Source organism: Aspergillus steynii (assembly GCF_002849105.1).
Source record: "Aspergillus steynii IBT 23096 chromosome Unknown P170scaffold_2, whole genome shotgun sequence".
Lineage (NCBI taxonomy): Eukaryota > Fungi > Ascomycota > Eurotiomycetes > Eurotiales > Aspergillaceae > Aspergillus > Aspergillus steynii.
The window spans coordinates 4,339,261-4,365,840 of record NW_020194399.1 but is presented as its reverse complement, the minus strand read 5'-3'; the positions used below and the strand labels follow the sequence as shown (position 1 = coordinate 4,365,840).

General features: G+C 53.2%; 9 protein-coding genes across 9 annotated transcripts; 5 read left to right on the top strand and 4 right to left on the bottom strand.

Moving 5' to 3' along the window:
- The first annotated feature begins 191 nt into the window (after nucleotides 1–191).
- rna14 (cleavage polyadenylation factor subunit RNA14) lies at nucleotides 192–4,164 on the top strand. Its single transcript, XM_024846482.1, has 5 exons — nucleotides 192–1,348; nucleotides 1,414–1,845; nucleotides 1,911–2,913; nucleotides 2,969–3,685; nucleotides 3,762–4,164. The coding sequence occupies exons 1-5, from the start codon at nucleotides 458–460 to the stop codon at nucleotides 3,776–3,778; spliced, it is 3,060 nt and encodes a 1,019-aa protein (XP_024708220.1). The 5' UTR covers nucleotides 192–457; the 3' UTR covers nucleotides 3,779–4,164.
- Nucleotides 4,165–5,689: 1,525 nt separating this feature from the next.
- Nucleotides 5,690–8,901, top strand: P170DRAFT_403569 (putative eukaryotic translation initiation factor eIF-2C4; the record flags this gene model as incomplete). The annotated part of the gene is made up of 6 exons (XM_024846481.1): nucleotides 5,690–5,893; nucleotides 5,950–6,062; nucleotides 6,117–6,310; nucleotides 6,363–6,511; nucleotides 6,564–8,400; nucleotides 8,455–8,901. The coding sequence occupies 6 exons, from the start codon at nucleotides 5,690–5,692 to the stop codon at nucleotides 8,649–8,651; spliced, it is 2,694 nt and encodes an 897-aa protein (XP_024708219.1). The 3' UTR covers nucleotides 8,652–8,901.
- A 687-nt stretch (nucleotides 8,902–9,588) lies between these two features.
- On the top strand, nucleotides 9,589–10,330 carry P170DRAFT_116619 (uncharacterized protein). Its single transcript, XM_024842339.1, has one exon. The coding sequence runs from the start codon at nucleotides 9,720–9,722 to the stop codon at nucleotides 10,296–10,298; it is 579 nt and encodes a 192-aa protein (XP_024708218.1). The 5' UTR covers nucleotides 9,589–9,719; the 3' UTR covers nucleotides 10,299–10,330.
- A 33-nt stretch (nucleotides 10,331–10,363) lies between these two features.
- Nucleotides 10,364–14,106, bottom strand: P170DRAFT_444795 (SAGA histone acetyltransferase complex subunit SPT7; the record flags this gene model as incomplete). The annotated part of the gene is made up of 5 exons (XM_024850659.1): nucleotides 10,364–11,000; nucleotides 11,067–11,752; nucleotides 11,812–12,956; nucleotides 13,024–13,542; nucleotides 13,590–14,106. The coding sequence occupies 5 exons, from the start codon at nucleotides 14,104–14,106 to the stop codon at nucleotides 10,364–10,366; spliced, it is 3,504 nt and encodes a 1,167-aa protein (XP_024708217.1).
- Nucleotides 14,107–14,712: 606 nt separating this feature from the next.
- P170DRAFT_351321 (VanZ family protein) lies at nucleotides 14,713–15,460 on the top strand (the record flags this gene model as incomplete). The annotated part of the gene is made up of 2 exons (XM_024843854.1): nucleotides 14,713–14,737; nucleotides 14,844–15,460. 2 exons carry the CDS (start codon nucleotides 14,713–14,715, stop codon nucleotides 15,458–15,460), a joined length of 642 nt encoding a protein of 213 aa, XP_024708216.1.
- A 1,151-nt stretch (nucleotides 15,461–16,611) lies between these two features.
- Nucleotides 16,612–19,089, bottom strand: ptpB (tyrosine protein phosphatase PTP1; the record flags this gene model as incomplete). Its single annotated transcript, XM_024850658.1, has 4 exons — nucleotides 16,612–17,454; nucleotides 17,521–17,786; nucleotides 17,937–18,367; nucleotides 19,034–19,089. The coding sequence occupies 4 exons, from the start codon at nucleotides 19,087–19,089 to the stop codon at nucleotides 16,612–16,614; spliced, it is 1,596 nt and encodes a 531-aa protein (XP_024708215.1).
- Nucleotides 19,090–19,787: 698 nt separating this feature from the next.
- On the bottom strand, nucleotides 19,788–21,262 carry P170DRAFT_116553 (putative transsulfuration enzyme family protein). Its single transcript, XM_024842338.1, has 2 exons — nucleotides 20,923–21,262; nucleotides 19,788–20,860 (listed from the first exon to the last, which is right to left on the bottom strand). Exons 1-2 carry the CDS (start codon nucleotides 21,076–21,078, stop codon nucleotides 19,829–19,831), a joined length of 1,188 nt encoding a protein of 395 aa, XP_024708214.1. The 5' UTR covers nucleotides 21,079–21,262; the 3' UTR covers nucleotides 19,788–19,828.
- Nucleotides 21,263–21,447: 185 nt separating this feature from the next.
- On the bottom strand, nucleotides 21,448–23,214 carry P170DRAFT_351223 (Zn(II)2Cys6 transcription factor; the record flags this gene model as incomplete). The annotated part of the gene is made up of 4 exons (XM_024843848.1): nucleotides 21,448–22,147; nucleotides 22,201–22,678; nucleotides 22,731–22,822; nucleotides 22,922–23,214. 4 exons carry the CDS (start codon nucleotides 23,212–23,214, stop codon nucleotides 21,448–21,450), a joined length of 1,563 nt encoding a protein of 520 aa, XP_024708213.1.
- Nucleotides 23,215–24,052: 838 nt separating this feature from the next.
- P170DRAFT_349914 (putative MFS multidrug transporter) lies at nucleotides 24,053–25,703 on the top strand (the record flags this gene model as incomplete). Its single annotated transcript, XM_024843770.1, has 2 exons — nucleotides 24,053–24,253; nucleotides 24,315–25,703. The coding sequence occupies 2 exons, from the start codon at nucleotides 24,053–24,055 to the stop codon at nucleotides 25,701–25,703; spliced, it is 1,590 nt and encodes a 529-aa protein (XP_024708212.1).
- Nucleotides 25,704–26,580: the final 877 nt, after the last annotated feature.

Genomic DNA, 26,580 nt, shown 5'->3' with positions numbered 1-26,580 from the left:
GACTTCAGAATTAATTAAGAGTCGCGCCGCGCGTGTTGGACGCATCGCGCGCCCACCGCCTTGGCCCGTCACGTGCGGCGTGACAGCTGCAGCTTCTGTTCTTCTGCCGGTGAAACGGCCTCATCCATCGCGGGATTTTCATTGTTCCAGCAAGCTCTGCCCCCCCGGAACGTGCTGCATCTCCCCCCCGTTTCATCTTTTACCCTTCCCCTTTCCATTGTCTTTGTATCATCTATCCTTCTTTGCCTTTCCGCACTCTCCTTCCTTTGTGCAGGCTCTAGGTATTTATTGTATGTGTCCCCTAGCCCCCCTCGGACCACCTATACCTACCTACCTACCTACCGATCCTTCTATGACTCCTCCGAAATAGCTGACCAAGCAACCCCTCAACAGTATATAGGCTTATTGTTTTCTCACCGCACCTGTGGTCGCCACCGGACACTCCATCCCTCTTGTCATGGCCGAAGATGACGCTGAGAAGGCCTTTTTCCAGGCCCAGGCAATGAATGCGGACTCGGTGGACTATCAGGCGGGTGAAGATCAGGGGGCAGATAATTCAGATTCAGATGATTATGATCCTTCAAAGACATTGCATGACCAATATTCCGCTCCCTTGACAGATTCCACCCCAAATGGACATGTTCCCTCCACTGCTATCCCTCAATCCAACCCCCAAGATCAGACTTCCCTTGCCCCCGAATCCGACCCCAGTCCGCCGGCTGGCAACGCCGTCCCTTCCCAGACACCTTCTCGAGCTGAGTCTCAGGCCTCCACCTCGGTACCTGCACCCGGGACCGCTGTACAACCGAAGACCAGAACGATCGGGGGCTTTGTGGTTGATGATGAGGATGAGGATGACGCGGGTGATGCAGATTATGAGCCCCCAGCTGTACTAGGTGTCGAGGACATGAATGCTATACCTATGAATGTGCCTCAGCAACCAATCTCAGGAAATGCAAATGAAGATACTTCTACCCCCGATGTATCATTGGATGAAGCTGCGCAGGATTCTGCCGGCGTGAAGAATGCTCCTAATAGTTCATACCCTCCTGCTGTTGCTTCTAAAAATGATGCGTCTATTCCTTCGGGCTCTTTGTACAACTCACGTACGTCACAGTCTGACAATGCGCAAGGAAGCGCGACGGCGACTCCGGCGCCGGACTCTCCGTCCACTTCGAAGGGTCGCTTGCCTCACGATAGAGTGGGCATTTTGGAAGACCGGATCCAAGAAGACCCTCGAGGTGATATCCCTGCTTGGATCGAGTTGCTTAATGAACACAGGAGTCGCAGTAGGATCGACAGCGCTCGGGATGTATATGAGCGTTTTCTACAGGTCTTCCCGTTTTCTGTATGTCCTCGCCTCCCTTTGGCTCCCGTGAGAAGAGCATCCGAAAAGCTTACCATATCCACCAGGCCGAGCAATGGGTTGCGTACGCGACTATGGAATCCGAGCTGAACGAGCTGTTCCGCCTCGAGCAGATCTTCAACCGAACTCTTCTGACCATTGCGGATGTTCAGCTGTGGACTGTCTATTTGGACTATGTTCGCCGGCGCAATCCCTTGACCACCGACACTGCCAGCCAAGCAAGGACCATCATCTCGTCCGCCTATGATCTGGCACTTCATCATGTGGGTGTGGATAAAGACTCCGGCTCTATCTGGGCGGACTACGTTCAATTCATTCGCTCTGGTCCGGGAAATGTTGGCGGCTCCGGATGGCAAGACCAGCAAAAGATGGATTTGCTGCGGAAGGCCTATCAAAAGGCCATTGCAGTCCCCACGCAGGCTATCAACACCCTCTGGAAAGAATACGACCAGTTTGAAATGGGCCTAAACAAGCTTACGGTATTCCAAACCCACCCCCTGCCCCTTACCGTTTGCTGCATCTAACCTCCCGTGGTTTATCGTAGGGTCGAAAGTTTCTCCAAGAGCAATCGCCGGCATACATGACCGCTCGCAGCTCCTATACCGAACTCCAGAATACCACGAGAGACCTAAATCGCACCACGCTGCCTAGGCTGCCTCCGATCCCTGGCTCTGATGGCGACGTTGAGTTTGCGCAGCAGATTGAAATCTGGAAGCGATGGATCCAGTGGGAGAAGGGAGACCCTCTCGTTCTGAAAGAAGATGACCCGGTCGCATTCAAGACCCGTGTCGTCTATGTGTACAAGCAAGCCCTTATGGCTCTCAGATTCCTACCAGAAATGTGGTTCGAGGCCGCTGAGTTCTGTTTTCTGAATGACCTGGAAACCGAAGGAAATGATTTCTTGAAGCACGGCATCGACGCTAACCCGGAAAGCTGTCTGCTTGCATTCAAGCGCGCTGACCGACTTGAGATCACGTCGGACTCCGAACAAGACTCCATCAAACGCGGTGCTCTGGTCAGAGAGCCCTACGACAAGCTTCTGGATGCTCTCTACGATCTCGTTGCCAAGGCACGCACCCGCGAAGCCCAGGATGTTGCCCGTCTCGAAGATGCGTTTGCCAAAATGAAACCCGAAAAGCCGAACCGACGGCCCGATGAAGACGATGACGATCAAAGTGAGTCGAAGGCCCGGGAATCGGTTAAGAAAGCCCAGGTCGAGGCCCTTCGGAATGCACACGCCATCCAGATTGGCATTCTCTCCAGGACGATCTCGTTTGCGTGGATCGCGCTCATCCGCGCGATGCGCCGTGTCCAAGGCAAGGGCAAGCCCGGCGAGGTGCCCGGTTCGCGACAGGCGTTTGCGGACGCTCGTAAGCGAGGTCGGATCACAAGCGATGTCTACATTGCCAGCGCGCTCATCGAGTATCACTGCTACAAGGATCAGGCCGCCACGAGGATTTTCGAACGAGGCGCAAAGCTTTTCCCGGAGGATGAGAACTTTGCGCTCGAATACATGAAGCACTTGATAGACATCAATGATGTCATTAGTAAGTCTAAGCCTTCCGGTCCATGATCTACAAACGCTAACTGACAATTCTTCAGACGCTCGTGCGGTGTTCGAGATGACGGTCAGGAAGCTGGCATCCAATCCCGAAAATGTTCACAAGACCAAGCCCATCTTCGCATTCCTCCATGAATACGAATCTCGCTACGGGGATCTGGTTCAAGTCATCAACCTCGAGAGCCGTATGCGCGAACTTTTCCCCGAAGATCCCACCCTGGATCAGTTTTCCCACCGATATTCCACCCCTACCTTCGACCCTACCGGCGTGCGGCCGATCATCTCGCCCTCTCAAACCCGGCCCAAGGCTGCGTTCCCGACGGAGCAGGTCATGTCGCGTCACGGCACGCCCGTTGCGAAGTATCCCGATCCCTCCGTCACCAACTCCCCCAAACGATCGTTGGATGACTTTGACGATGACATGAACCGACCGCGCAAATTCGTTCGCGCCGAATCGCCGCTCAAGACGGCGCAACGGCGGCAGTTGGATCAACAGAAACGCACCCAGCCGACCGTGAGCAGCCAATCCGGATCGCAATTCCGGACGCAGGGTTCACCCGCCTCGTTGCCTCGAGAGATCGTATACCTCTTGAGCATCATCCCCCCGGCGTCGTCGTACACTGCCGGTCGATTCTCACCCGAGAAACTGGTGGATCTCATTCGAAGGATCGACATGCCCAGCTCTATTTCCCAGATCCCTTTACCGCAGCCCGTCCGCGGACTTGGAACGGGACAGAACCCCATGCAGCCTTTCTCCGGTAAGTCTTCTTGCTGCTCGTCGTGGGGCTTTGCCCACCCCCTCGGCCACTTTAGCTAACGGTCCTCCCTCTCCAGGCATGTACCGCTCATAATCGATCTACGAATATAGACACGGCCTTCTTGCTCTTTGATGACTCACAACTGAATATCCGGACCCCCTCGTGCCGTGGGACTGTCCCCCTACTTTTGTTTTTAATGTCTTTCGATATCATCTCACGGGTCCGGTGTGGCTCGGGACTGTATAGTCTTTCTGGAATGTTTCTTGCATCTTATGAAACGGCGTTCTCGTATGGATTTGACTTGAGCGCCACGAGGGATTTTACGCCGCAGGAAGGGCTCCAAGTCAACCGTTCGAATTTGATAATTCTTCGTTCCATTATATGCCTGCCTCGAGAGCGCGGGATTTTGTACAGTGGCCTTTTTTCACTTCTTGTTTTTTTGGAGGATTGGGATAGCCTGGACTGGAGCAGGAATTGCGTTGAATTGAATCGAATGAAATGTGATGTTTTTTTCTTGCACTTTTTCTTGCACTTTACATACATACACTTTGGACGTCTTCACATCTGCAGGTGAGCAATACCAGTAATCCATCCCCTCTGCCTTTCTGAACCCATTCGAATTGTCTCTCAGTGCCCTCTACCTACCTAGCACCTACCTACTCTCTCCTTCTTTTAACCACCGACCTACTTCCTCTGGGCCAATCAATCCTGAGTTGGTCTTCTCTCACTTGCACCTTCCTACCAAGGCAACCCCCCTCCCCCTCCTACTTCCTTCCAGTTGTTTACTTTCTTCCTCCATCTTCCTCTTCCCCTCTTCTTCCTCCACTTCCTTCCTTCATCTCCTTGACATCTCTCATCTCCCACCTCTCAACCTCTCAACCTGACCATCATCCTCACCTCACTCGACGATCGCCTTCTATCGTCAACCAATCTCACCTCTCTCACATCTCTCTCACCTTACCTGACCGCGAGCACCTCTCCTTCGTTTCTTCTGACACGTCTCGCGTCTCCTCTCTACCCACCTTCCTGTTGACTCTCCGCGTCTCCACAACCTTCATCGCTCCTACACCCTTTACTACCACTCTACCATCCGTCTTCTCGTTGATTCTACGCAAAATCTCCCTGGGGGTCATTTCCTGATCTCTTCCCATCCCCCCATCTTCTTTGGCTCCCTATCTTTTCAGGAAGTCCACCGCGTCGTAACGAACGCGCTTCCATTTCCCAAACAACTTACTCGCCCCTTGCACAGTTACAACCGAAAAAATGGCGAGCGAACGCTTAGGCGATCCGGCCTTAGACAAGCCCAGATTGGTCACCGACATGGTTAGAAATGTCGATTTGCCCATGGGAGCATATTCCATCAACCACCTGGTAAGTTCTTTTTTTTTTTCCTTTCCTTTTATTTTCTTTTCTTTTCTTTTTCTCCTAGGCGTAAAGTCTGCAGCCATCAAAATTTCGTCGGGGGTGGGCGTGAATGCGCCGTCGTCTATTCGGTCTCCATCAATCGTATTGTCCGTCTCTCCTGTACCATCCTCTCGCATGCGACCTCAAGTCATTCCATCTTCTTCGGCATTTCCTTCTCTCTGTGAATATCTCGCTTACAATTCCCTCCATCTCTTTCCCCGTTATCCCGGAAATTGTCGTTTTATCTTCCCGTGCCCCTCCACCAGTCGCCATTCACCTTGGGCAGCGGTCAAACGGCGTCTGCATATGGTGGTCTGGATTCACACATCATAGGCCTCCTTCAATGTAGGAAGCCGATATTCATTGCCTTGTCTCACCATTCCCTGGGCCACAATCAACGCTTCACAGCATGCCTTTCCCCAGCAGATTTCTTGTCTATATAAACCCCCTCAATCCCCCTCTCTCCACCTCCTCCTCTTCTTTTCTTCTCCCATCTCCCAGCTTCCCCTGTTCCCAAATCCGCCTTTCCCCTCGTTTCCAACCTTCCGCTTTCGAGCATTTCCTTTTCTCAAATCTTCCTTTCTGTTTCTGCTTCCAACCATGGAGAATCTCGAAGAGATCAACAAGCTCACTGGTGGCCTTCGCCATCTTCGACTTCGTGCTGCTGACGAACTGGTCAAGTATTCTGTCCCCGTTGAGACGGTTCCTCGTCCCGGCTTCAACACTACCGGCAAGGAGATCGAATTATCTATGAACGCCTATCCCATCGTCAAGTTCCCAAACAAGAATGTTTACCAGTATGATGTGAGTTCCCTTGTTCCCCGTGCTCCTCGTGAAACCGCCGCTAATATAAAGCACAGGTTCATATTGGCTCTGGGGCTGAGAAGAACGTGGTGATCAAAAAGGTCTGGGATTCAGCTGCCAGAAAGACGGCTCTCAAGCAGATTGTTTTTGACGGTCAGAAGCTGGCCTGGTACGCACTTCCAACTACCCATTTCGTCATGACATTCCCACTGACAAACCACAGGTCCATGAATGACTACAAGCATGAGCTTAATGTCATGGTTGATCTTGATGCTGAGCAAGGTCGTCGCCCCAATACCAAGACCCCCAACGTCTTCCGTCTTCTTGTGCGTCCTACCAAAACTGTCAACTTGGCAGTTCTCAACGCCTGGCTCTCTGGAAAAACTTCCATGTCTGAGGCTGTTTTGGAGGCCCTGAGTAAGCTTTCCTGCCTACTTTCATGTGTACGTCAGCCGGCTAACTGTTGCAGATTTCCTCGACCATGTCATCCGGGAATATCCCAGCACCAAGTTCCTTGCGCTTAGGCGTTCCTTTTTCGATGCCGACGGAGACAACAAGGACTTAGGTAACGGCGTTCTTGCCTTCAAGGGTGTCTATCAGGCTATCCGACCTGCTATTGTAAGTTTGCCATATTCCTTTTCCCACTATACCGAGCTAATTGGTGTCGTAGGGACGTGGATTGATTGTGAACGTCGATGTTTCCAACTCTTGCTTTTGGGCACGAATTTCCTTCATGGGAGCAGCCATGGCGGTGCTTGACTGCCGCGACCATCAAAATCTGGCCCATGTTCTGAAGCCTGTCGCTGACGGCCATGGTGGTGTCACTGAATCAACCCAGTTTTACGAGGCCCACCGCCGCTTGAGAAAGTTGCAGGTTCAACCGCACTACCGCGGCTGTCCAGTTCTTGGTACCAATTTCATCGTCAAAGGGCTGATTAACGCAAATGCCCGTCAGTACCTCATTGAACTGAAAGACAAGGCAACCGGCAAGACCGAAAAGATCAGTGTCGAGACCTACTTCAAGAGGAAGTATAATCTCACCCTCACCAACTGGGATCTTCCCATGGTTGAGATGACCAAGAAGGGGGTCGTCTACCCAATGGAAGTTCTTACGATTCATGGTCTTCAGAAATACCCTTGGAAGCTCAACGAATACCAGACCTCGCATATGATCAAGTATGCGGCTGCGCGGCCTAGCGATCGTTTGCAATCGGTTCACAAGTCCAAGGCCATGCTTGCTCATGACAGTGATCCTGTGCTTAAGACTTTCGGACTTCAAATTGACCAAAACATGATTCGGACCAAAGCCCGACTGTTGCCCAACCCCGATATCCAGTTCGGTGGCAATCAACGTCATAATCCTGGCACTAATGGTCGCTGGGATCTTCGAGGAAAGAAGTTCTATCAGCCCAACAAGAGGCCTCTCGAATCATGGGGCATCGGGTTCTTTACCGGCAAGCGCAACTCGGTGAACAAGACTCAGGTGGAAACATTTGTTGATGGGTTCATGAAGACTTACGCAGGTCATGGAGGTCAGGTCGTGCACCGCCCACTTGTTGTTGAGCTCAAGGAGGATATCGGCGAAGCGATGAAAAAGCTATACAACCAAACCGGCGTTAAGTTTCAAAAGGATCCCCAGATTCTGTTGATTGTGGTCCCTGACAAGAACTCGTTCACCTATTCTCGGATCAAGAAATCGTGTGACTGCCGCTGGGGTGTGCCTTCTCAGGTTATGCAGTCGCTCCATGTGGCCAAGGCAAATCCGCAGTACATCTCCAACGTCCTGATGAAGGTGAACGCAAAGCTCGGTGGTACTACAGCTCGAATCATTACCAAGGTTCCTGAAGCTTCCCTTAAGCCCATGTCGATGATTATTGGTGCCGACGTGACCCACTCGCCTCTGGGCGTGTGGTCCCCTTCCATGGCCGCTATGTCCGTGTGCATGGACACTTTTGGCGGTCGCTATTGGGGCGCCTGTGAGGCTAATGGAGACCGCATCGAGATCATTGCTCGTGCGAACATGGAGATTATGCTGACTCCACTTGTTCGCGAATGGATGTCCACCGTCGGCCAGGGCCGTGCACCTGAGCGCGTTTACTACTTCCGAGACGGTGTGTCAACTGGCCAGTTCGAACATGTCCTCAACGAGGAAGTCTTTGTCATGAAGTCTATCTTTATGCAGCTGACTCAGGATCAGTGGAAAGGCAAGTTCACTGTGGTGATTGCCAACAAGCGTCATCACCTCAGGGCGTTCCCCCGGGCCGGTGACCGCAATTCAGCCGACAAGAATGGCAACCCCCTTCCTGGCACCCTTATCGAAAAGGATGTGACCAGCCCTCATGACTGGGATTTCCTTTTGTACTCGCACATCGCGCTTCAGGGCACGTCTCGTCCGGTCCACTATCACGTAATCTTGGATCAAAACAAGCATCGTGCTCACGAACTTGAGAACATGGTCTATGATCACTGCTATCAGTACATGAGGTCGACTACCTCAGTGTCCTTGTGTATGTTTCTTCCCTTCGGACGATGTTTCAAATTACTAACATGATTCACTCTAGTCCCGGCTGTCTACTACGCGCATCTGATCGCCACCCGCGCCAAACATCATGAGGATGTCCCTGCCAGCTCTGGCCCTCAGAGCGGTCCACAGGTCAAGATGACCAATCCGAAGCCCAAGGACAAGCCGACTGACCCGCGCTTGTTGTCCATTCATGGAACCTCGAACAGATTGCCGTTTGGAATGTGGTACATCTAGGTACTGGGCTGCACAGGTTGTCTTCCTCAATGTTGTTCCTTTTCTTTTCCGTTTCTTTCACTTTTCACGCTTGGCAACCATGCTTAAGCCATGGATCAGGAAATCTCCGCTCTTTTTTTATGCGGCTGCGTCACGTTCTATCACTGGGCTGGTTCATTGGGCTTACACGCTATCAAATTGACCCGGCTGTGGGCTTCGAATTTCAGGCTGGCGATGACCTAATCGACCAGGGCGAGCTGGCTTCAACAAGGCAGATACATCTGGGAGATCGGTAATTGCAGGCTAGAAGTTGCTTTCTGCGTCTTAGGATAGCTTCGCTTTGCAATCTGAATTACTCTTTTTCTTTCTTTACAAACAGTGAAAGCCTTGCTTCGGCTCCTCGTAGCACTACGTAGGTATACATCGGCTTGCGGACTCATTCAGTGACATCCTTGGTCGTTCGAACATTCGACTAGCTTAACCTGGTCATCTTAAAGAGTTCCCTTGGCTCCAGGTGTTTCTCGCGCCAGAGAAAGGTACTAAGACACCATGTAGGACTTTTGGCGAACGTACATCCCGAACTACCCTACAGCTCAACACGATCAAGAAATTTCAAAACCAAGGCATTCAAATCTTTATTTGGGTGGGAAGGACAAGAGACAAAACTATGTACGAACTATTCAAGCTTCTTCTCCCTTCATTTCCCACCGACACAAGACCAAGGGTCACAGGGCGGGGAGCGACAAGAACAAACAGCAGGTGCAGGTGCAGATGAAGAAATAGAAAAAAGGAGACAAGAAAGAAAAAGAAACGGGACGAAGAGATGAAGACACGAATCGAGTATGTAGAAAATGGGGGTTTAGGAAGAACATGAACATGGACTGACTGCACAAGCGCTGGTATAGGAAGATTGAAGAAAAGGTGCCGGATAAAGAGTACACGGATAAGAAGGAAGAGAGAGAGCGCGAGAGAGATGAAGCTGGTGAGGTTAGTTTAGAAGAAAGTAATAATAATAGTGACACACACACAAAAAGAATACAGAGGGAGAAAAGAAAGAGAAAGGGAACACTGGAAGTTTTTTCATGGCAGATGCAGATGGATCGATCTTTGCGGGAACAGACTGCTCTTTTTTGGGGATTTTTTTCATTGGGGGGAAATCAAAACTCCAGGTGTCAGAAAAGAATAAATGGTCAGCTAGGAAAAGCAAGAAACAGCAATGATTATGAGCAGCAGGGTAGTATAAGAAGAAGGGAGACTGTGTCTCTCCCAACCAGAAAGTCATGCCATGGTGCGCCGTCCATATACCCGACCTTTTTGTATCACAGACCCCAATGCAAGTTAATAAGTAGTAGAGAGATAAGATCCAAAGTGGAGGAAGAAAGAAACATGTTGGGAGAAGACCACCACACCAGAATCCTAGTTCATGCAAAGCCCTTGGGTATCAAATCCGCAAATGAGATCACCATTTCCCAATTCAAGCGACAGGCAAAAGACACGTCTCTTTATGGACGCGCGCGCTATAGCCACCCAAGAAAGATCGGACGGAGACACGTGTTAAACGTGTTAAGAAGAAAGGAAAATACTCGGAAAGATAGGGGGAAGAAGAAAAGGCCAAGCCAGGTATGGTCGTACAAATCCTACAAAATCTCCAAAACTCGACGGCGATAGATAGCATCGAATCGGTGCGGTAAACCAGGAGTTGCGAATGGTTCACAACCATTGGCGGTCATACATCATGACGCATCACCCGCAGTCCCATTTGTCAGGGGCACGGTGCTGTCGTTACTCTTATTCGGGTCCAGGCTGGAAACGCCAGTCGGGTCACTGTTTTCGGCGCCAGCAACGTCGGCGTCGAGGCCTTTCCCGTTGCCATGGTCTGTGGCCGAGATGGATGCTTCATCAACCGCCGAGTCCTTGTTCTTGAGATTGGACAGGGTTGGATTCGAAGCTTTTGCCCCGTCGGCGTTCGCAGTAGCCTCATCTCCCTCGACAGTCGATCCGGGAATGCCCATTGCAACTCCACTGTTCTTCTTGACCTTCTTCTTGCTAGGCTCGGCAGTGCCAGCTTTAGGAGCGCCAGGTCCGCCAGCCGTTGGCGGGAGTGGGCGCTTTTGAGGACTGGATGTTGATCCCGTGGGTCCTGAAGACGCCGACGCCGGGATCTTGCCCGATGCCGGGAGACGAGGACGGGCGGCCATAGGTCGCTGCTTCGGCGGTAGTTCAAGGTCTTCAACCAGAGGCTCGTTGTTATTGGCTTGCAATTTGGCGCTGAAAAACCCTTGGACCAGACCAATTTGCGATGCCAACGTCTCCGGAGTGATCCGTGGGAAGGGGGGAGGCGGCGAGAAGAGAGTAACAGTTTGGGTGGCGCTGGTGGGAAGATTTGGGGTTAGCAGGCAGTTCCTGAGTGTCTCCGGGGAATTGAGCAATACATACCTCGTGTTTTGTGCTTGAGCAGCGTTGTACATCCTGTTCTGAAGGAGATGCAGAGGGACGCTGAGAGTGGCAAGGCCCAGCTCTCTGTCCAGACCCAGTTCCTTGAAGCCAAAGAAATCTTCGTCGATATCTTCCGCGAAGTCGCCACCAACAAACTGCTCACTTCCGTCATTGAAGGCGTTGGAGCCATCTTCGCCTCCATCGGCGAGAGCCGGCCGCAGAAGCTCAGACAGCAACGATCTCAGTCGATCATGGACCGTCGAAAGCTTCGTTCCCAGACGCTCCACGTCGTCTTTAATGTAGGACTCGAGCGATTCGATGTCGGTGCCAACGGAGGAGAGGGTATGAAGCACAATTTCGGGCTCTGTATAGGCCGACTTCCACTGAGAATTCGATGTGTTTTCCACCGATTCAGCATCGGAAACTTTGGGGGCCTCCATGTAGGACTTCATGGTTTCGCCAATTTTCTGGAAAAAGTCCGAAGCGATGTCGGTGACCGTGTCGAGAGACGACGGCTGATACTCCTCGAATCCAGTGTGGTAGAAAATCTTCGCAACGGAGCGCTGCAAGGCCGCTCTGCAAGTCCAAGGCGCAATGACGGGACCCTCATCATTCAGAACATGAGCCGGAATGTCTTGCTCGACGAACGGTTCAGGCTGATATTTCTGAAATTGGTTTTGGTACATCTACCAAGCATTAGACCATACAACGTGAGTCGGGCCGGGGGAGGGAGAGAAAGGCATACCTGAGATTGCAACTGCATCTGCTTCACGATACCAACCTTGGAGCAAACCTTCCGAGTTTCCTGCATCTGGCGCATGTTTGCGTCCATCTTCCGCGCAAGCTTGCTGTCCGGCTGAATGAATGAATTCTTGGGCAGAATGCGCAAGAACTCTTCCGACGCATCGACAATGTTACCGTCGGCGTCTTCTCTCCACAACAAGCGTGGGGGAAGATCAGGAACGCCGGACATCACGTCGTAATAATCTGGTATCACACGATCTTCGTCCCCTTCGATACCTTCCGCCAGACTCTCGCCCGCAGCATTCGATTCGATGCCCTGCGCGTTGGATTCATGGGCCTTGTCGCCCCCCTCGGCGTTCGCTTGCTTGTGGTTCTTCAGCCATCTGCGCATGCCGGTTTTCGTGCGAAGTAGGGCGGGCTCGTCCGAGTTCAGCTTATCACCCTTGAAGAGACGGTGCCGTTCTGCCGCAATTATCGCTCGATCTTTTTTAGTGACCTGCTTCCACACCTTGTACTCGGGGTCCTCGAGCTCCACGCCCGAAGCCGGCAGAGCGCTGGGCGCGCTGCTCGTGGGAGCCAGGCCATCGATGTCCATAGAGTCACCTTGGCTCCCCGGCACGCCATTTCCAATTCCAGCCGGGTCCGACGGCGTTTGCGTTCCCGGAGGCGGTGGCGTCGCGAACCCATTCTGGGTGCCTTCCATGAGAGCATCGGAGTCGGAACGGACAGGAGCAGGGGGCTGTGAGGACGAAGCAGCGGGAGGTTCTGATCCGCTGGGAGTGTTTCGAGCTGGCGCGGCTCCTTTCTTGGATGATTTACCGGGAGCCTTTCTACCTCTTGACGACATGATCGGCTCGTCGTCGCTCTCCTCCGCGCCGTCCAGCTCCGCCATTTGCAGTCTGCGCTCTTCCGCCTCAACTTCGGCGCGATCTCTGATCACAATGTCTGGAATAAGAGGAACCAGTTTCTCTGTTTCCTTCTTCATATACAAAGCGTGTTTGCGCAAAAAGTGATCCGGGTTGGTGTTGTACTTGAAGCAGTTGGACCAAATCAGGTTGACATCGTCAACAAAGTCCTGTTTTGACCTGTATTGCAGAGCTTTGAGCTTCTTGGTCATGGTTCCCAGATCCATGGGGTGTTTGATAACTGTCATCGATGGTTAGTTTACTTTACAAGACCACATGCCATGCGAGGGGTGGATTGAAGTTCATACTCGTGTAATAGTCGGGCGCATCGCGTTTATTAACACGGGTTAAGAAAGCCGACGAATGCTCCGTCATTGCTTTCAGCTCGCTGAGGACTTTCTCGGCGGCTTCGTAGAGTTCTTCCTGGCCGATCTTATCCTCGCTGGCCCACTTGCTCCTGTTCTTCCGAACTTCGCTCATCAGGCTGCGCAGTTCCGCATCCGAAGCTTGCACCATGTTCCGCTTCATGTCGATCCGCGCGATCAGGTTCTTCAGCGTCAGGCTGGAGGCACCCAGGTTCGCGCTGCTCAGCGAGCCGTAGCCATTCGAGCCGGCGTTTGCGTTGTTTCCCGAGTTGGCCTGGCCCGACATTTCGGCCTCCACCTGCCGCTCGGACTCTTCTAGGCGCTGCTGATCTAGCATGGCGTCTCTATCATTCTCCAGGGTATAGAACAGGGTGTGGAAGCTGCGCTTGGCGGCATCCTCGGTGGCTTTCTTGTCTTCCTCTAGCTTCTTGCGGATGTCCTCGAGCGTCTCTTTCTTCGTTTCTTTGGGGGGTCGGCTCCGGCCGGGGTGGAGCCGCTGGGGTGGTGACTAGGGGAGGGCATGCCGCTGGGCTCCTGCGAAAGGGGCTTGGGCTTGGGCTTGGGCAGGGAGGCCGCATCGGCGTCGTCCTCGTCGTCATCGTCATCGTAGTCATCGTAGTCATCGTCGTCCAGCTTCCTGGCAGGCTTCTTGGGGGGCACCGGGGTCGCGGCGGGCTCGTCGGCGCGTTGAGGCTCGGCCTCAGGCACGTCAGGGAGCGCGCCGGCGGAGGCGGCGAGGTCCTCGGCGGCTTTCTGGTTGGTAAACAAATCATTTATTTTCGCCTCGCTGCGTTTGTACAGGTCGCGAAACGTGGCGATGCGTGGGTCCTCCTCGGCTGCAGCATCAGCCTCCGATATCAAATTACCCGCGTGGACGGCGTCGGTGTCGACGGAGGCGCGCATCTGGGGGGTGCGCGGGCCGGACAGCGATTTGGAGTAGCCATTGACGGACCGCACGTCGTGATGATCATCGGGAGGGCGCAGATGGCCGGGGGGCAGCCAGGCGTGCTGGTGTCCGAGCGACATGCTCGCTCCAAGACCCCGGTTCTGGGGCGGGCGAGGGGGCTCGCTTCTCCACGGCTATGTTCAGGATCGGGAGGGCAGCACAGCGGGGGCGTCGGGGACGGAAAAAGACATGAAGGAGAAGGGGAGAGCGCGAGGAGCTGGCCGGTGATATTTGCGGCGCCCAAACGATGGGGGTGGGGGGAGGATCTGATGGCAGAGCGAAGGGCAGCAGGCGGGCTGAGGTTCTCTGCGCGGATGAGATGAAGTCGAAAGGGCCGGCCGCAGTTTTCAGACCAACCGCGCAGTTTGTCGCTACGACTAGTTCTCTGACGATCCACGCCGCCAGTCTGTCTGTGCAAAGGTCCAACTCCCCAGGTCGCCGTCCAAAGCGCGCAACAATGAAGCCAGTCTCTTTGAGAGCGACTCGCGCGGAAGACAATGGACCTGAAAGTCCTGCGTTTCGTCGACGCCCGTTTTGCCGACGGGGCACATGACGCATCCGTCGACTTCCTTCGTCTTCGTCTTCCTCTGCCTCGACTTTCGACTCTCCTCTAACTCTCGCTCTTCTTCCCTTCTTCTTCTTCTTCTTCTTCTCTCTCTCTCCCTACCCTCCACTTACTCCCCATCATGCGCATCCGCTATCCTTTCGCGGGTAGGTTCTATCTCCCCCCATTGTGCCCTCCCGCCTATCTGCAGATCCGATCGTGGTATCCCCAACAGCTCCATCAGCTAACCCAACCTCCCCCCATTCGCTCCAGGCGCCTTCGTCTTCCTCCTCATCCTCGCCGCCTACATCGGCCTTCTGCCGCACAGCTCCTACAACAGCGTGCCCGCCCAGCTGCAGCCCAATGACAAGTTCCTGCACGTCGTCACCTTCTTCCTGCTCTCGCTCGTCTTCTACTGGATCCCCGACACCACCCGCCGTCGCACCCTGCACCTGACCCTCGTCGTCTGCACGCTCATCCTGGGCATCGGGTCCGAGATCGTCCAGGGCCTCCTCCCCAATGGCCGCTCCTTCGACCCCTTCGATCTCCTCGCCAACATCGTCGGCAGCGTCGGGGCCATCGGTCTCTGCAGCTGGTACCACCGACGCATGCTCGACCGGAGACGCAAGGCCCGCTTCGGCGCCATGGGTGACGGCGCCGGCGACGATATCGAGCTGGGCCATCCCCGAGAGCACGGCAATGGTCTCGGCCCGCAGGAATCGGGCGTCACCACGCTGGAGCAGGAGGTCGACAATTGGGATGAAAATGCCGTCGATAACTGGGACACCGAGGATGTAGTCGAGGAATCCAGTGCGACGGCCCAGCGGGACACGAAAACCTCCCCGTCTGCTGCCAATGTCGACGAAGATGGACGGAAGCGAAGCGACTGATTGAGTGCGTCAGACAGGCGTCATCTCTCACATCTCCGGCTTCAAAGTCATTCTGAAAATCGAAAAAGGCACAATCAGGCCCCGGTTTACTTTCCCTCTCGGCAAAGGAAATCCAAAAACACAAACCTCTAAGCGTTTTTATTTGCTCTAGATCTTTCGCTCTCTCTTTCCACTGCTCATCCCGTCATTCCTGATCTCACGACTCATCTGATCCCTATCTCACATTATATCATGTCTTCACGGCTGTCTTGATGTTTCATGTGCCGTCTCTCTCTCTCTCTCTCTCTCTCTCTCTCTCTCTCTCTCATCTTCATCACCAATCTCAATATGCCTCTTGAAAATCAATCGTTATGATCATCGGCTGGATCCGTCATTGGGGGGATCTAGCTGTCCCCATTCTGTGGTCCATCTCGTTCTCTCTCGCGTTTTTCTTATATACCGGGGCATGGGGCTGGCTCCAGGATGCTTTGTTTCACGCATGCGCTTTCGACGTTGTAAATACTAAGGGCTGGGATGTCTTGATATTCGTCAAGCTAGGGGTTTAATGGCAGTCATGAAACCGAACCATCTACTGTAGCATTCCCAGTCACGGGTAGATTCATTGTAGTCGAGACTCTGGACATAAAACGCATCGCATGTTTGATCTCCCTTGGCCAGGTTAATAGGACCGATTATGTTACACCAGTTCTAATGCTAGATAGGTCGTTACAGTCAAGGGACACCGACGAGTGAAAAATATATAAAGCGGAGAAGATTAAGAAAGGCCGGCAGCTCATATCTGCAGCGTGCTGGGAACCTGGAATCATCAAAGCCAGAACCAGGATAACAAAAACAGAGCTCTAGACGGAAGGATTGCCATGGGGTCCGAGGGAAATTAACAGCAAAACAGTAGCATAGGAGACATGAGTATCATATATTCAATATTCAAACAAGATGACACGCAGGATGCAAGAGTAACAGATCCACTGGAATCATTGCAAAACAGGGGAAACTCATGGTTGGTCGTTAACGAGGGAAAAGCAATAAATGGGGAAAAAAAAAATTATGGGGGGAATAAAAGAAGGCCATATGTACGCGAAGGGAAACTTGAAATTGCGACTGAGGGCGAAACCGCCCTATATCAGCCAAATGGAAGAGAACAATCAGACCGGCTACTCGTTGTCCGAAACCTCGGGCGTTCCTGACCAACTCCTGTTCGGCGTCGAGCGGCGATCTGAGACGGGCTCCAGCTCCGGTTTAGCCGATGGCAGATAGTCGCTTTGGTTGGAAAGTTTGGCCATTTTCGTGGATCTCTCGTCAGACTTGCGCTCGGTGGCACTCACGACCTTTCCGAGCTTAACATCAACTTGTTCTCGTAGGACCTCGTAGATGAACTGCAGCTGCATCTCGTTGTAGACCATCATCATTCGTTGTTCTCGCATTTGATTGACCGTTTCGAACACCGGATCGGTGGTTTCGTCGTGTACCTGCAACAGTTGCCCCGACTCAAGTTCAAGCAGAAGATGGTCAAGGGCAATGAAGGTGCCTGTCCGACCAACACCGGCGCTGCAATGCACGACGCGGGGACTCGCGGGTGAACATTTCGAGCCCGACAATCGGATCAGCTGGAGAAGCGCGTCGCGGTCGTCACCTTCCGGCTTGGAGTAATCCGCCCAGCCTGCGAAGAGAAAATGCCAAACAATCTTGGACTCATCCCCCAGAGTGAGGCGTAACTTGCGAATTTCAGAGCGAGACTTGTCATCCCAAGTGGTTTCGAGAAGAGCAACCTGACCTAAAAGGTGGTCGTCTGTCTGTTGTTGTCCATTGTCGGTTATATAAGGATGACCTCTCTCGATCAAAGCCATGGCCGGAGCCTCGTCGTGGATGGGGAAGTATTGCGAGCATTTCTCTCGACCCGATTCGACGGTTTGCGTGAGCATGACGATCACACCAACGTCGGTGGATTCATGGAATACCATTTGCCAAAAATGGGGGATGTTGCCGATTTTCGGTCCCTGCAGGAAGAAAAGAATAGAAGCGTTAGAGAACCCGTCCGATGAAGGGATAATTCGCATACTAACCTGGGTCGCAATATATCTCCGTTCCTCCCGAGACACAGAATCCCGCAGAACGATCGGGGAGGCATTTATAAAGTCACACTCCCCCTCGGGCACTTGCAGATGAATGCGAGAGTTCGCCCAGGCCTGCACGTTGATGTATCGGTTCCTTGCCTTGACCTCGGGATCTCCCTCCAGCGCCCAACGATGAGAAGGATCGTTGGCCAGCATGCCTTCCGCCAGGCGAGACCGTTGTATCCATTCGAGTTCTTCGAATTTCTGATGGATTTCTAGCGGGACAAATACACGTTAGCGAGCTGGGTTTTATTTGGTACTCTTCCAAAGAAAAAAAACAAAGTACAAAATGGCAAAGCGGGGAATGATCACGGATGAACCGGCCAGAGGGGTAGGGAAGGACGGATTGGGCGCGCGAAACGAACCTAGGACGGACTGGCAGAGGAAAGGAGGCACCAGTTCGTTATCGCCGGCTTCCAAGCCGGGGTTGTCGTTGTCGGGCCCGTCCAGAATCTCGAAGCCATCGTCCGGGTCCTCGGGGAGGGCCCGCTTCGTCGCCTGCACGCTGGTATCGATCTTGATCGTGGGATGAGCCATCTTGGCCGCAGCAATCCTCTGGAAGGCCCGAACCTTGCCCAGGACGCCGCGCGCCTTCTTCGAGACCCGCTTTCTAGTCGAATCAAGCCGTCGGGGTCCGCTACGGAGGCTGACGGTGCCGGGGGATGGAGAGCGGGATGGTGGTGCAGTGATAAATTTCCCCTCCGTAAAACCGTCGGGCGGATCGTCGCTTGCGCCGCCTGCGGGTTGCGGCAGGGATGATATCTGTAGCGTCGACAGATCGGGACAGCTGTGGAAGCTGCCCCTCGACGTAATTTGCTTGGCCAGCTTTATGGATCTCACGGGGTCTGTGGGAAACGGTTGACGAAGGGGTCGTAAGGTATCGAAGGCCCGATAAATAAGAGAGAGCCTCCGACTCGGCGCAATCGTCCTGGCTGCTGCGAACGGCGCAATACTGACCAGACACGGAAGGAAATCTCCGCAAACACTAGGATTAAAATTAAAGTATCTGCAACCGGGTGGGTTTGGAAAAGAGAAGTATTATAATTATATTATTAACAGAGGGAGAGAGCAATCGAAGAAAGAAGAGGAAAAACCGAACGAAGAAGGATCAGAACCCAGGAGAAATTGGTCGAGAAGGCATGGAGAGTATGGCAGCAGAAAAGCTTTCAACCGGACGGTCTTCCCGAATCGATCAATCGGACGTGACCAGCAGTCCAAGGAACCTCAGACAAGGCGAGGCGAAGGAGTGGTAGATCGGAATGGGAGAAGACGATCCGGTCAAGGCGAGAGGATGAATGGAAGGAAGGAAGAAAGGAAGGAAGAGAGAAGAGCCCGAAGAAGAAAGGGAGGAAGGGCAAAACAGGACGGACGGTCCCAGTGGGAACCGCCGTGATGTAATGGACCGCAAGACGGGGAGGAATTAAAATTAAGGTGAAGATCTATGGGGAGACATACGGCGTACGGAGGATAAACTATAGAAAATGGTCCAGGAGAAATGAGAAATGATAAACGATCCATGATAGAGTTCAGCTGCAGAACATCGATGGAACCCCCGTCGAAGCCCCTGGCCGTCTTTTTGGCTGCCTGGAACGGCAGGCGATCGCCGCTGAGTCATCCGCTGGTCGCGTGGGCGGTGAGTGTCCTTCAGCCCTTTTTCTTACTTCCTGTCTCTCGCTCTCTCTTTCTCTTCTTTTTTCTCTCTCTCTCACATTCTGTCTCGTCAATCCTGTCTGTCTCCCACGCACGCCGGTCTCCAACGCTTAATGAATGCCCCCCATCCCATCCGATGGTGGCCTGGCTGATCTGCGTCATGCCGTAGCTTCAACGGGACTTCCTATCCAATAGTCTTCTATCAACCAGAGTAAGAATGTCGGCCGATGCCACAACCGGATAAAGATTGGGCTGTATCTTTATTGCGCCGTGAGATGCGTCCCTCATTCTATCCGGAGATGAAAATTGTTCCTTTCCGCTTTGCCCGGTCCATTCTCTTGCACCATGTGCCTGGGCTTTGAATTAGGAAGCATACACATTTACAGAATTTCCTCCGTACGTAGCCAGAAATCCGATTTATTAGACCCGAAGAATGGTACATTTAACGTATGTTTGCATCTATTTATTATCTTGGCATCTATCATCGTGCATCATGAACGTGGGCGGCTCAGTACAGTCGGCTAAGTCTATATATCCGCGTGCAGGTTGTGAGGAACCACCCAAACCTTACAGTTATTCTCTATATTCATATGCAATGTATGTGCACTTATTGCTGCCCTGCAAGCGCCCTGAACGCCTGCAGCAGATCATTCTTCAAATCCTCCCAGTGCTCCAACCCAATGCTCAATCGCAACAGTTTCCGATCCACTCGAGAGTCCGACAGCGCACGCCACTCGATCAGGGACTCGACTCCGCCAAGACTCGTTGCGTGCTGGAAGAACGCCAGCTTACTGGGCAACACGCGGGCGAACTCCTCCTTCTGTAGGATGACGGAGAAAACCGGCCCAAAGCCGTTGGGCATCTGCTTCTGAAGCCAGGGCTCGTCCTGGAGACTGGCATGGTGGATCTTCTGAAGCACCGTCTGGATGACTGCCTCGTCGCTGCCCGGCGCAGGCGACGGCGCAGTCAGTGCACTCTGTAGCCAGGCAACCAAGTTACCCGAGCCCTGGCTGGCCCTTTGCACCCGAACTTCGAGGGTGCGAAGGCTGCGAACACCCAGCCAGCTCTCCAGGTTGCCGATAACGCTTCCAATCGCCAGCCGGTCCTCGAACAGCTGCTTGACCCAGTCCTTGCGCTTGGTCGCGAGAACTCCGCAGAGCATGTCGCTGTGACCGCCGAAATACTTCGAGCCCGAATGCATCACTATATCAGCGCCCCACAAGAACGGATCCTGCAGGCCCGGAGGACCGAATGTGCTGTCCACAATTAGGTATGCCCCTCTCGAATGAGCCTTCTGGGCGTATGCCTCGATGCTGAATGCAGTTCCGTACGGGTTCACCGGCGTTTCGAGCAGAATAACGTCGCCTTCTCCCAGACTTTCGGCAGGGCAGTCGAGATCGAGCTTTTGCAATCCCGATAGTCGGGAGATGACGCTAATCACTTCGTGGCTTCCGTGATAGCCTTGCCCTATAGATATCCGGCGGGGATTCAGCAGGGTCAAGGCCGCATGTAGAGCAGCCAAGCCGGTTGCATAGCTCACAGCTTGGCCACCCAGGAGGGAGGAGAGGATCGCTTCGAATCGGGTCGCATTTGGGGCAAATTCCCGGGAGTATATGTAGTTCTTTCCGTCAAATTCGTCCTTGAGGATTGTTAGCCCTGTCTGGTCTTCTGTATCGTGAGTGCGTTGGTTGAAATACGTACAACAGGGTCCACTGACGGGACCAAATCTTCGGGATTGCTGGGGAATCTGAAGGTTGTCGACAGATGAATTGGGGGTGCGACGTCAGTCACCAGGTGGAGAGGGTCATCGGCGTGCAATGCACGAGTAGAGGGATGGCTGTTGGTTGACGGCGCCATCGTGTTCTGGGAGTCGTCAAGAAGCAAACGAGAGAGTTGACAGAAAGTGAAACGATCAGGCCCGGATCGCTATATTTATAAGTCAAACCTCGCGCCTCTCAGGCACGGCGCTCGGCCACAAAATGCGACAGCATTTCCGTGTCTTTCTTGCAGAGGCGACATCCATGGATCTCCGCCCCACCCCCGTCAAGTTCCTAATCCGGACACGACTAGATCATGATCAGAGAGCTCTCTCCTATTGGTGGAAGCTGATCCCCACTCCCATTAAGTTCCTGAAGCGGTTAGATCCATACCCCACACCCGTGATACTTATGGCCTCAGGCTCGCAGGATGGAGGAATGATAAATCCTTCCAACTGTCCCAATGCCTCTAGACGAGGAGCCAGTCGCGGCCAAGAGAGCCAATATTGAACATCCACTGTGGCAAAAACGGCTCTTGCTGACCCTCTTGTTGCCAGTATGTCTGCAAGATTTTGGAAGCGTTGATCGTGTTGAAACACTTGGTGGCAGCCCAGAACTTCTCCAAACAGCCAACGAGGAAATCTCGCTGGGCTTGCCATCGACATTCCAGACCGGCAACAAAGATTGGCCACAATATGCACTTGTATACCTCATCATCCTCCAATGCACCGATCAAGCCAATCAGCTCGCACACTGGCTCATCCTGCGAGGAGACTTCGTTGGTAAGTATGTCGAGCACACGCCGTCCATATATGAGAGCACTGATTTTCCACGACTGGGACAAGATGCAAAGGTTGTTTAGATCCCTCGCGGGAGATTGTGGTCGCGGGAGCTTTGAAGCCCAGAGGTAACAATCAAAGTTTTGGATGGACTCGAGCACAGACGAGAGTCCCTGTATACGATGGTGAATTTCGGCTTCCGTTAGTGGCTCCAAGCCCGAAACGGCGTCTCTCTGGCCTAAAATGTTCTGGACTGCATCCAGAATAAACTCAGGGCACCCGACAAAAGACTGTTCGGCGATTTCTGAAGGCTGCCGACCTAATCGATCAAGCGAAACGAACTGAGACAGCAATCCTGGTCGTACAAAGGTTGCTCCGAGGGTTTGAATCCTAATCGGCCGTCAGTCGCTCGCTCGCTCTCTTACATGGCTCTATGCGCTTACATGTAGATCTGTCTGGTGATGAAATCCCGAATTTCCTGGACAGTCTCCGCGGGACCTTGATTGACACCTATCTGGGACTCTGGGGATGGCCGGTCGAGCGTGATCAAGCTCTTGGCCCCCTCGAGGTGGAAGTTCCACTTATCACTCCCCGACTCTAGGAGGTCCAGAAATATCAAGAGAAAAGCGGCAGCCACCGTAGTGTGCTTCTTATACGACGTAGGATCGTTCAAGACACGTGACAGTCCTTGCACAGCCTGGTATTTGAAAAGCAGGGCATCTCGATGAGAGCCAACCGGGCAGGAAGGCGCCAGTTCATCGAGCTGGTAAAAAGAACGGTCTGCGTTGGTTCTATGGCGTGCGGCGAGGGCCAAAGAGGCCTTCAGAAGGATCGGGTCATCTAACGCCAGAGAGATGAGGCTTCTAAAGGGGTTTCGATCACTGTCATACACGATGAAGAGCCTGCAAATCCGCTCATTGTCTAGGGTTGAACATTAGTGTGCCTCCGGGAGCTCGAAAGAGAGCATGCTTACAATAATCTAGGTAGTATTTAGAGGTTGCGTCCAGGTGAGAGGTGATAGGGTCCCGCGGTGCTAGTAGTAGGCTCGGCGAAGCATCCTTCTTGCTACCTGTACAGGCCCAGACCCCTTGGTTAGTGTTCAAGTCCATTGATGGCCAAAGCAATCCACACTTCTAGAGTGGCTCTCGACAGGAGCCGTCTTACAGGATCTCACCATTTCGTATGAGCTCGACGGACGGACTCGTTCTTGAGCTTTCTGTTGAAGGCGTGCTATTGTGCACCTCCACTCCTCCTTTGGATGCACCTCCGGTATCCTCGAACGATATCCCCCGCATTTTCCCCCGGATAGCCACGCCTTTTACCCATCTGGGCGGCCTGGTCGCGAAGCATTCTAGCCCCATTTTTCGACACTTGGCGCACGGAATTTGCGACCGGTCGCATTGGATGCGCCGGCGGCGACAAGTGTAGCATGAGTCCGGCATCGCATGCTGTCCCATGCAGAGATGCGATGGAGTATTCCGTGGAGGATCGACAGCTCCCCGCCACAAGCAGATGGCACTAAATCATCTGATGCAAATTCCTTCAGCCAGGACAACAGTGCGGAGTCCGGAGTGAAGGTTACTGGAAAAGCAACGTCGAGGAGAAGAAATGCGGATGGAAGACCCCACGCTCCGTCACATGACCGCGCCAGTCTTACTGCGTGCAGGTGGTACTGGGATATTGTTGCAATAGTGTTCTTTTGTCTCCCAGTGGAAACGAATCACGAAGGCTGCAGTCGATGCATGATGGCAATCGGCCCCACCCAACCCATCATTATGCAATCCAGCAATGCAATCCAGCAATTCTCCACTACTCTGAACTGCCTAAAAGGGCAGGCCCCAGGAGAAGGCCTTGGCGCAATTAACCAGCTGGTCATCGTTGAGGCAACGTTTGGCTTTGCGCCTCGATCTCCGGCCACTGGAGATGATCTCCCATCAAATTCTGCTCTTCTCCCCACTGTTTGGCTTCTCGAAAGGGTAGTTCTCGGGAGCTGGCCGGCCATCCCTTGGGGAAGGTAGCAGTCATGGCTCTCCCAGTTTCAATTCGCTTAATGCTGGCAGATCCAGCGAAGCGCTTCTAGTGGCTTCGAACTAGAGGGAAGCCTCTCAGCGTCTTTGTTCGCTATATAAATATTTTTTAATCCGACCCTATGAAGGTTGTGTTGACTTCGAAATTTCCCTCCCTGCGTCAATAAAATGAGAATGTGAAGGACCAAAATACCAAGCATTCTGCTCCCTCAGTCAAAAATCTGCTCTTGAGTATCTGTTTATCCAACCTGTGGCCATGACCCCGGCAATGCCTACACCGGCGGCGCTTGAAGCCAACCAGGCCAAATCGAAAGAAGCGTCGCCGGGACAGCGATATCCAGAGCACCTCGAGGGATATATGGATGAGGCTTACATCGAGCAGCTGGGACGGCAGCGACCGGCATGTTTCTCGTCTTTGTGGTCGGAACTGGCCTTCTGCTTCTCCATCATGATGTCGCAGATTCTTGCAGTATGTCCCTCCTCTAGACCCCCTTTCATCGTTTCGCAGCAATGCTAACCCTCGCCAACAGGAATACTATATTTCAGGCTCCAACGTGCTTCTCCCAACCCTGGTTAAAGACTTGCATATCCCAGCAGCTTCCACGATCTGGCCGTCTACCTCTCTATCCCTCGTCGTTACGTCGACGCTGCTTATCTTCGGCCGCCTGGCCGATATGTACGGGGGATACGTTCTATACATCGCCGGATTCGCATGGATGATCATTTCCTCCATTCTGGCCGGGGTCTCCGTGTCCTGGCTGATGTTTATCATCTGTCGGGCACTCCAAGGCCTCGCTCTGGCTTGCTTTTTGCCCGCAGGGATGATGATCCTAGGCAGTACATATCGGCCTGGACCGCGAAAGAACCTTGCCTTCAGCATTTACGGTGCATGCGCGGCGCTGGGCTTCTTTGCGGGTATCTTTTTCTCGGGCATCTGCAGCCAGTACCTTAGCTGGAGGTGGTACTTCTTTATCGGGGCTATTCTGTCCGGAATCACCACGGTATCATCGTACTTTTCCATCCCGAACGACTACGCGGAGAAGCGGAAATTGGGCATCCAGATGGACTGGGCGGGATGCTGTCTTTCGGTTCCCGGAGTCGTTCTCCTCGTATTCGCCATTGCGGAATGCTCGTATGCACCGCAGGGATGGAGAACGCCATACATCCCCGTGTGTTTCGCGCTGGGAGTCGTCTTCCTCGCTATCATGACTTACGTGGAAGGATGGGTCGTTTCAAACCCGCTCCTGCCAGGCGACATTTTCAAGGTGAAGCACATGACGGCCCTCGCCATCGCCTTGCTCTTCCTGTACGGCAGTTTAGGCACCTTCCTCTTATACGCGGTGCTCTACATGTCCGACATCATGGGCGCCACGCCTCTTCAAATAGTCGCGTGGGCCGCTCCGATGGGAGCGGGAGGTCTGATCATCTCCGCAATTGGCGGACTCATCTTCCACAAGATATCCGGGACGATCGTCATGCTGATCTCGTGCCTTGGATACATGGGCTCTGGTCTACTTTTTGCGCTCATTCCGATCGGCGGAAACTACTGGGCCTTTGTCTTCCCGGCCATGATCTGCGGCACCATCGGCATCGACATCAGCTTCAACCTGGCCAACATCTTCATCACGACCAGCATGCCCAAGGCCAGACAGGGACTGGCGGGCGCGCTGATCAACTGCACTCTTCACCTGGGGATCGCCATCATGCTGGGATTTGCGGATATCGTGCAGACCCAGACGGAAGCGCTGGAGCTGTACAAGAACTACAAGGCGGTGTTTTGGTTCCAGTTCGGACTGGCGTCGACGGGATTCCTCATCGTGCTATTCTTAGTGAGGATCCATCACGCGAAGAGTGAGTTGACGGTGGACGAGCGAGAAGCCCTGGCGGCAGAAGCAAACTCTCGGGGTGAGAGCGAATGATATAATTTTTTTTATCTCTCTTCCGACTTTTGGTTAGACGTTCTAGATGTCATTATATAATATGAATTCTTCGGTAGACTTGCGGTGAACGAGTCATACTACTGTTTTGGGTTAACCCTAGGATTAGATTGTTTCACCTCTGAAGTTTGTGTCTGAGATCTGCTTATCAACACCAAACAAGAGGGATTTGACTTTTGAAGTACGTGTACGGAGAACGGGACCGACAAGGTCCAGGTGGCATTTCCGGCATGGTTTGTGGATAATCCACGGGTCACGCTGGCCGGCAACAGGAGGTATTCCAGTTGCTCCGGGAGACATTGGTGACAGCCGCAAAATTGGACGCTCTCCTGAGTTTAATGAGATATGGTTCTCCGGTGATTGATGTCTCGCTGTCATTTGGCTAGTCTAAACTAGTTAGATTGATATCGCCATTAGATAGCGCGAGCATAGTTCAGTGATGACCGACTATCACGCTGTTATGAACTGACGAAGCGATCGAATAACTCATTCTGGTCGGGACATCGCTCTTAATATTGCCCTGGTCGAAAGCCATAAAGGAAGCGAGAGACAATTGGAGACGACCGCTTTGCCCGGTACTCCGTACTAATCCGTAGCCCTAGCGGTCGGATAAACCGAGGAAAAACTACGGAGCACCCCTCAAGCCTCAATCACCTGCACTAGCCAGGCACAAGTGAGTCCATAGCGGGGATTCGCTGCAGGGCTCACTCCGTAAGTCACCGAGGAGTGCAGACCCTCGACCCTGAACACGGACCGAGGACTCCGTACTTCCTGAGCCGCGGATATGAGGTGGAAATTACATCACCCTATTCTAGACGCTGGAGATTTGACACCCCTGGGGTGCATCAGGGCGAGACCA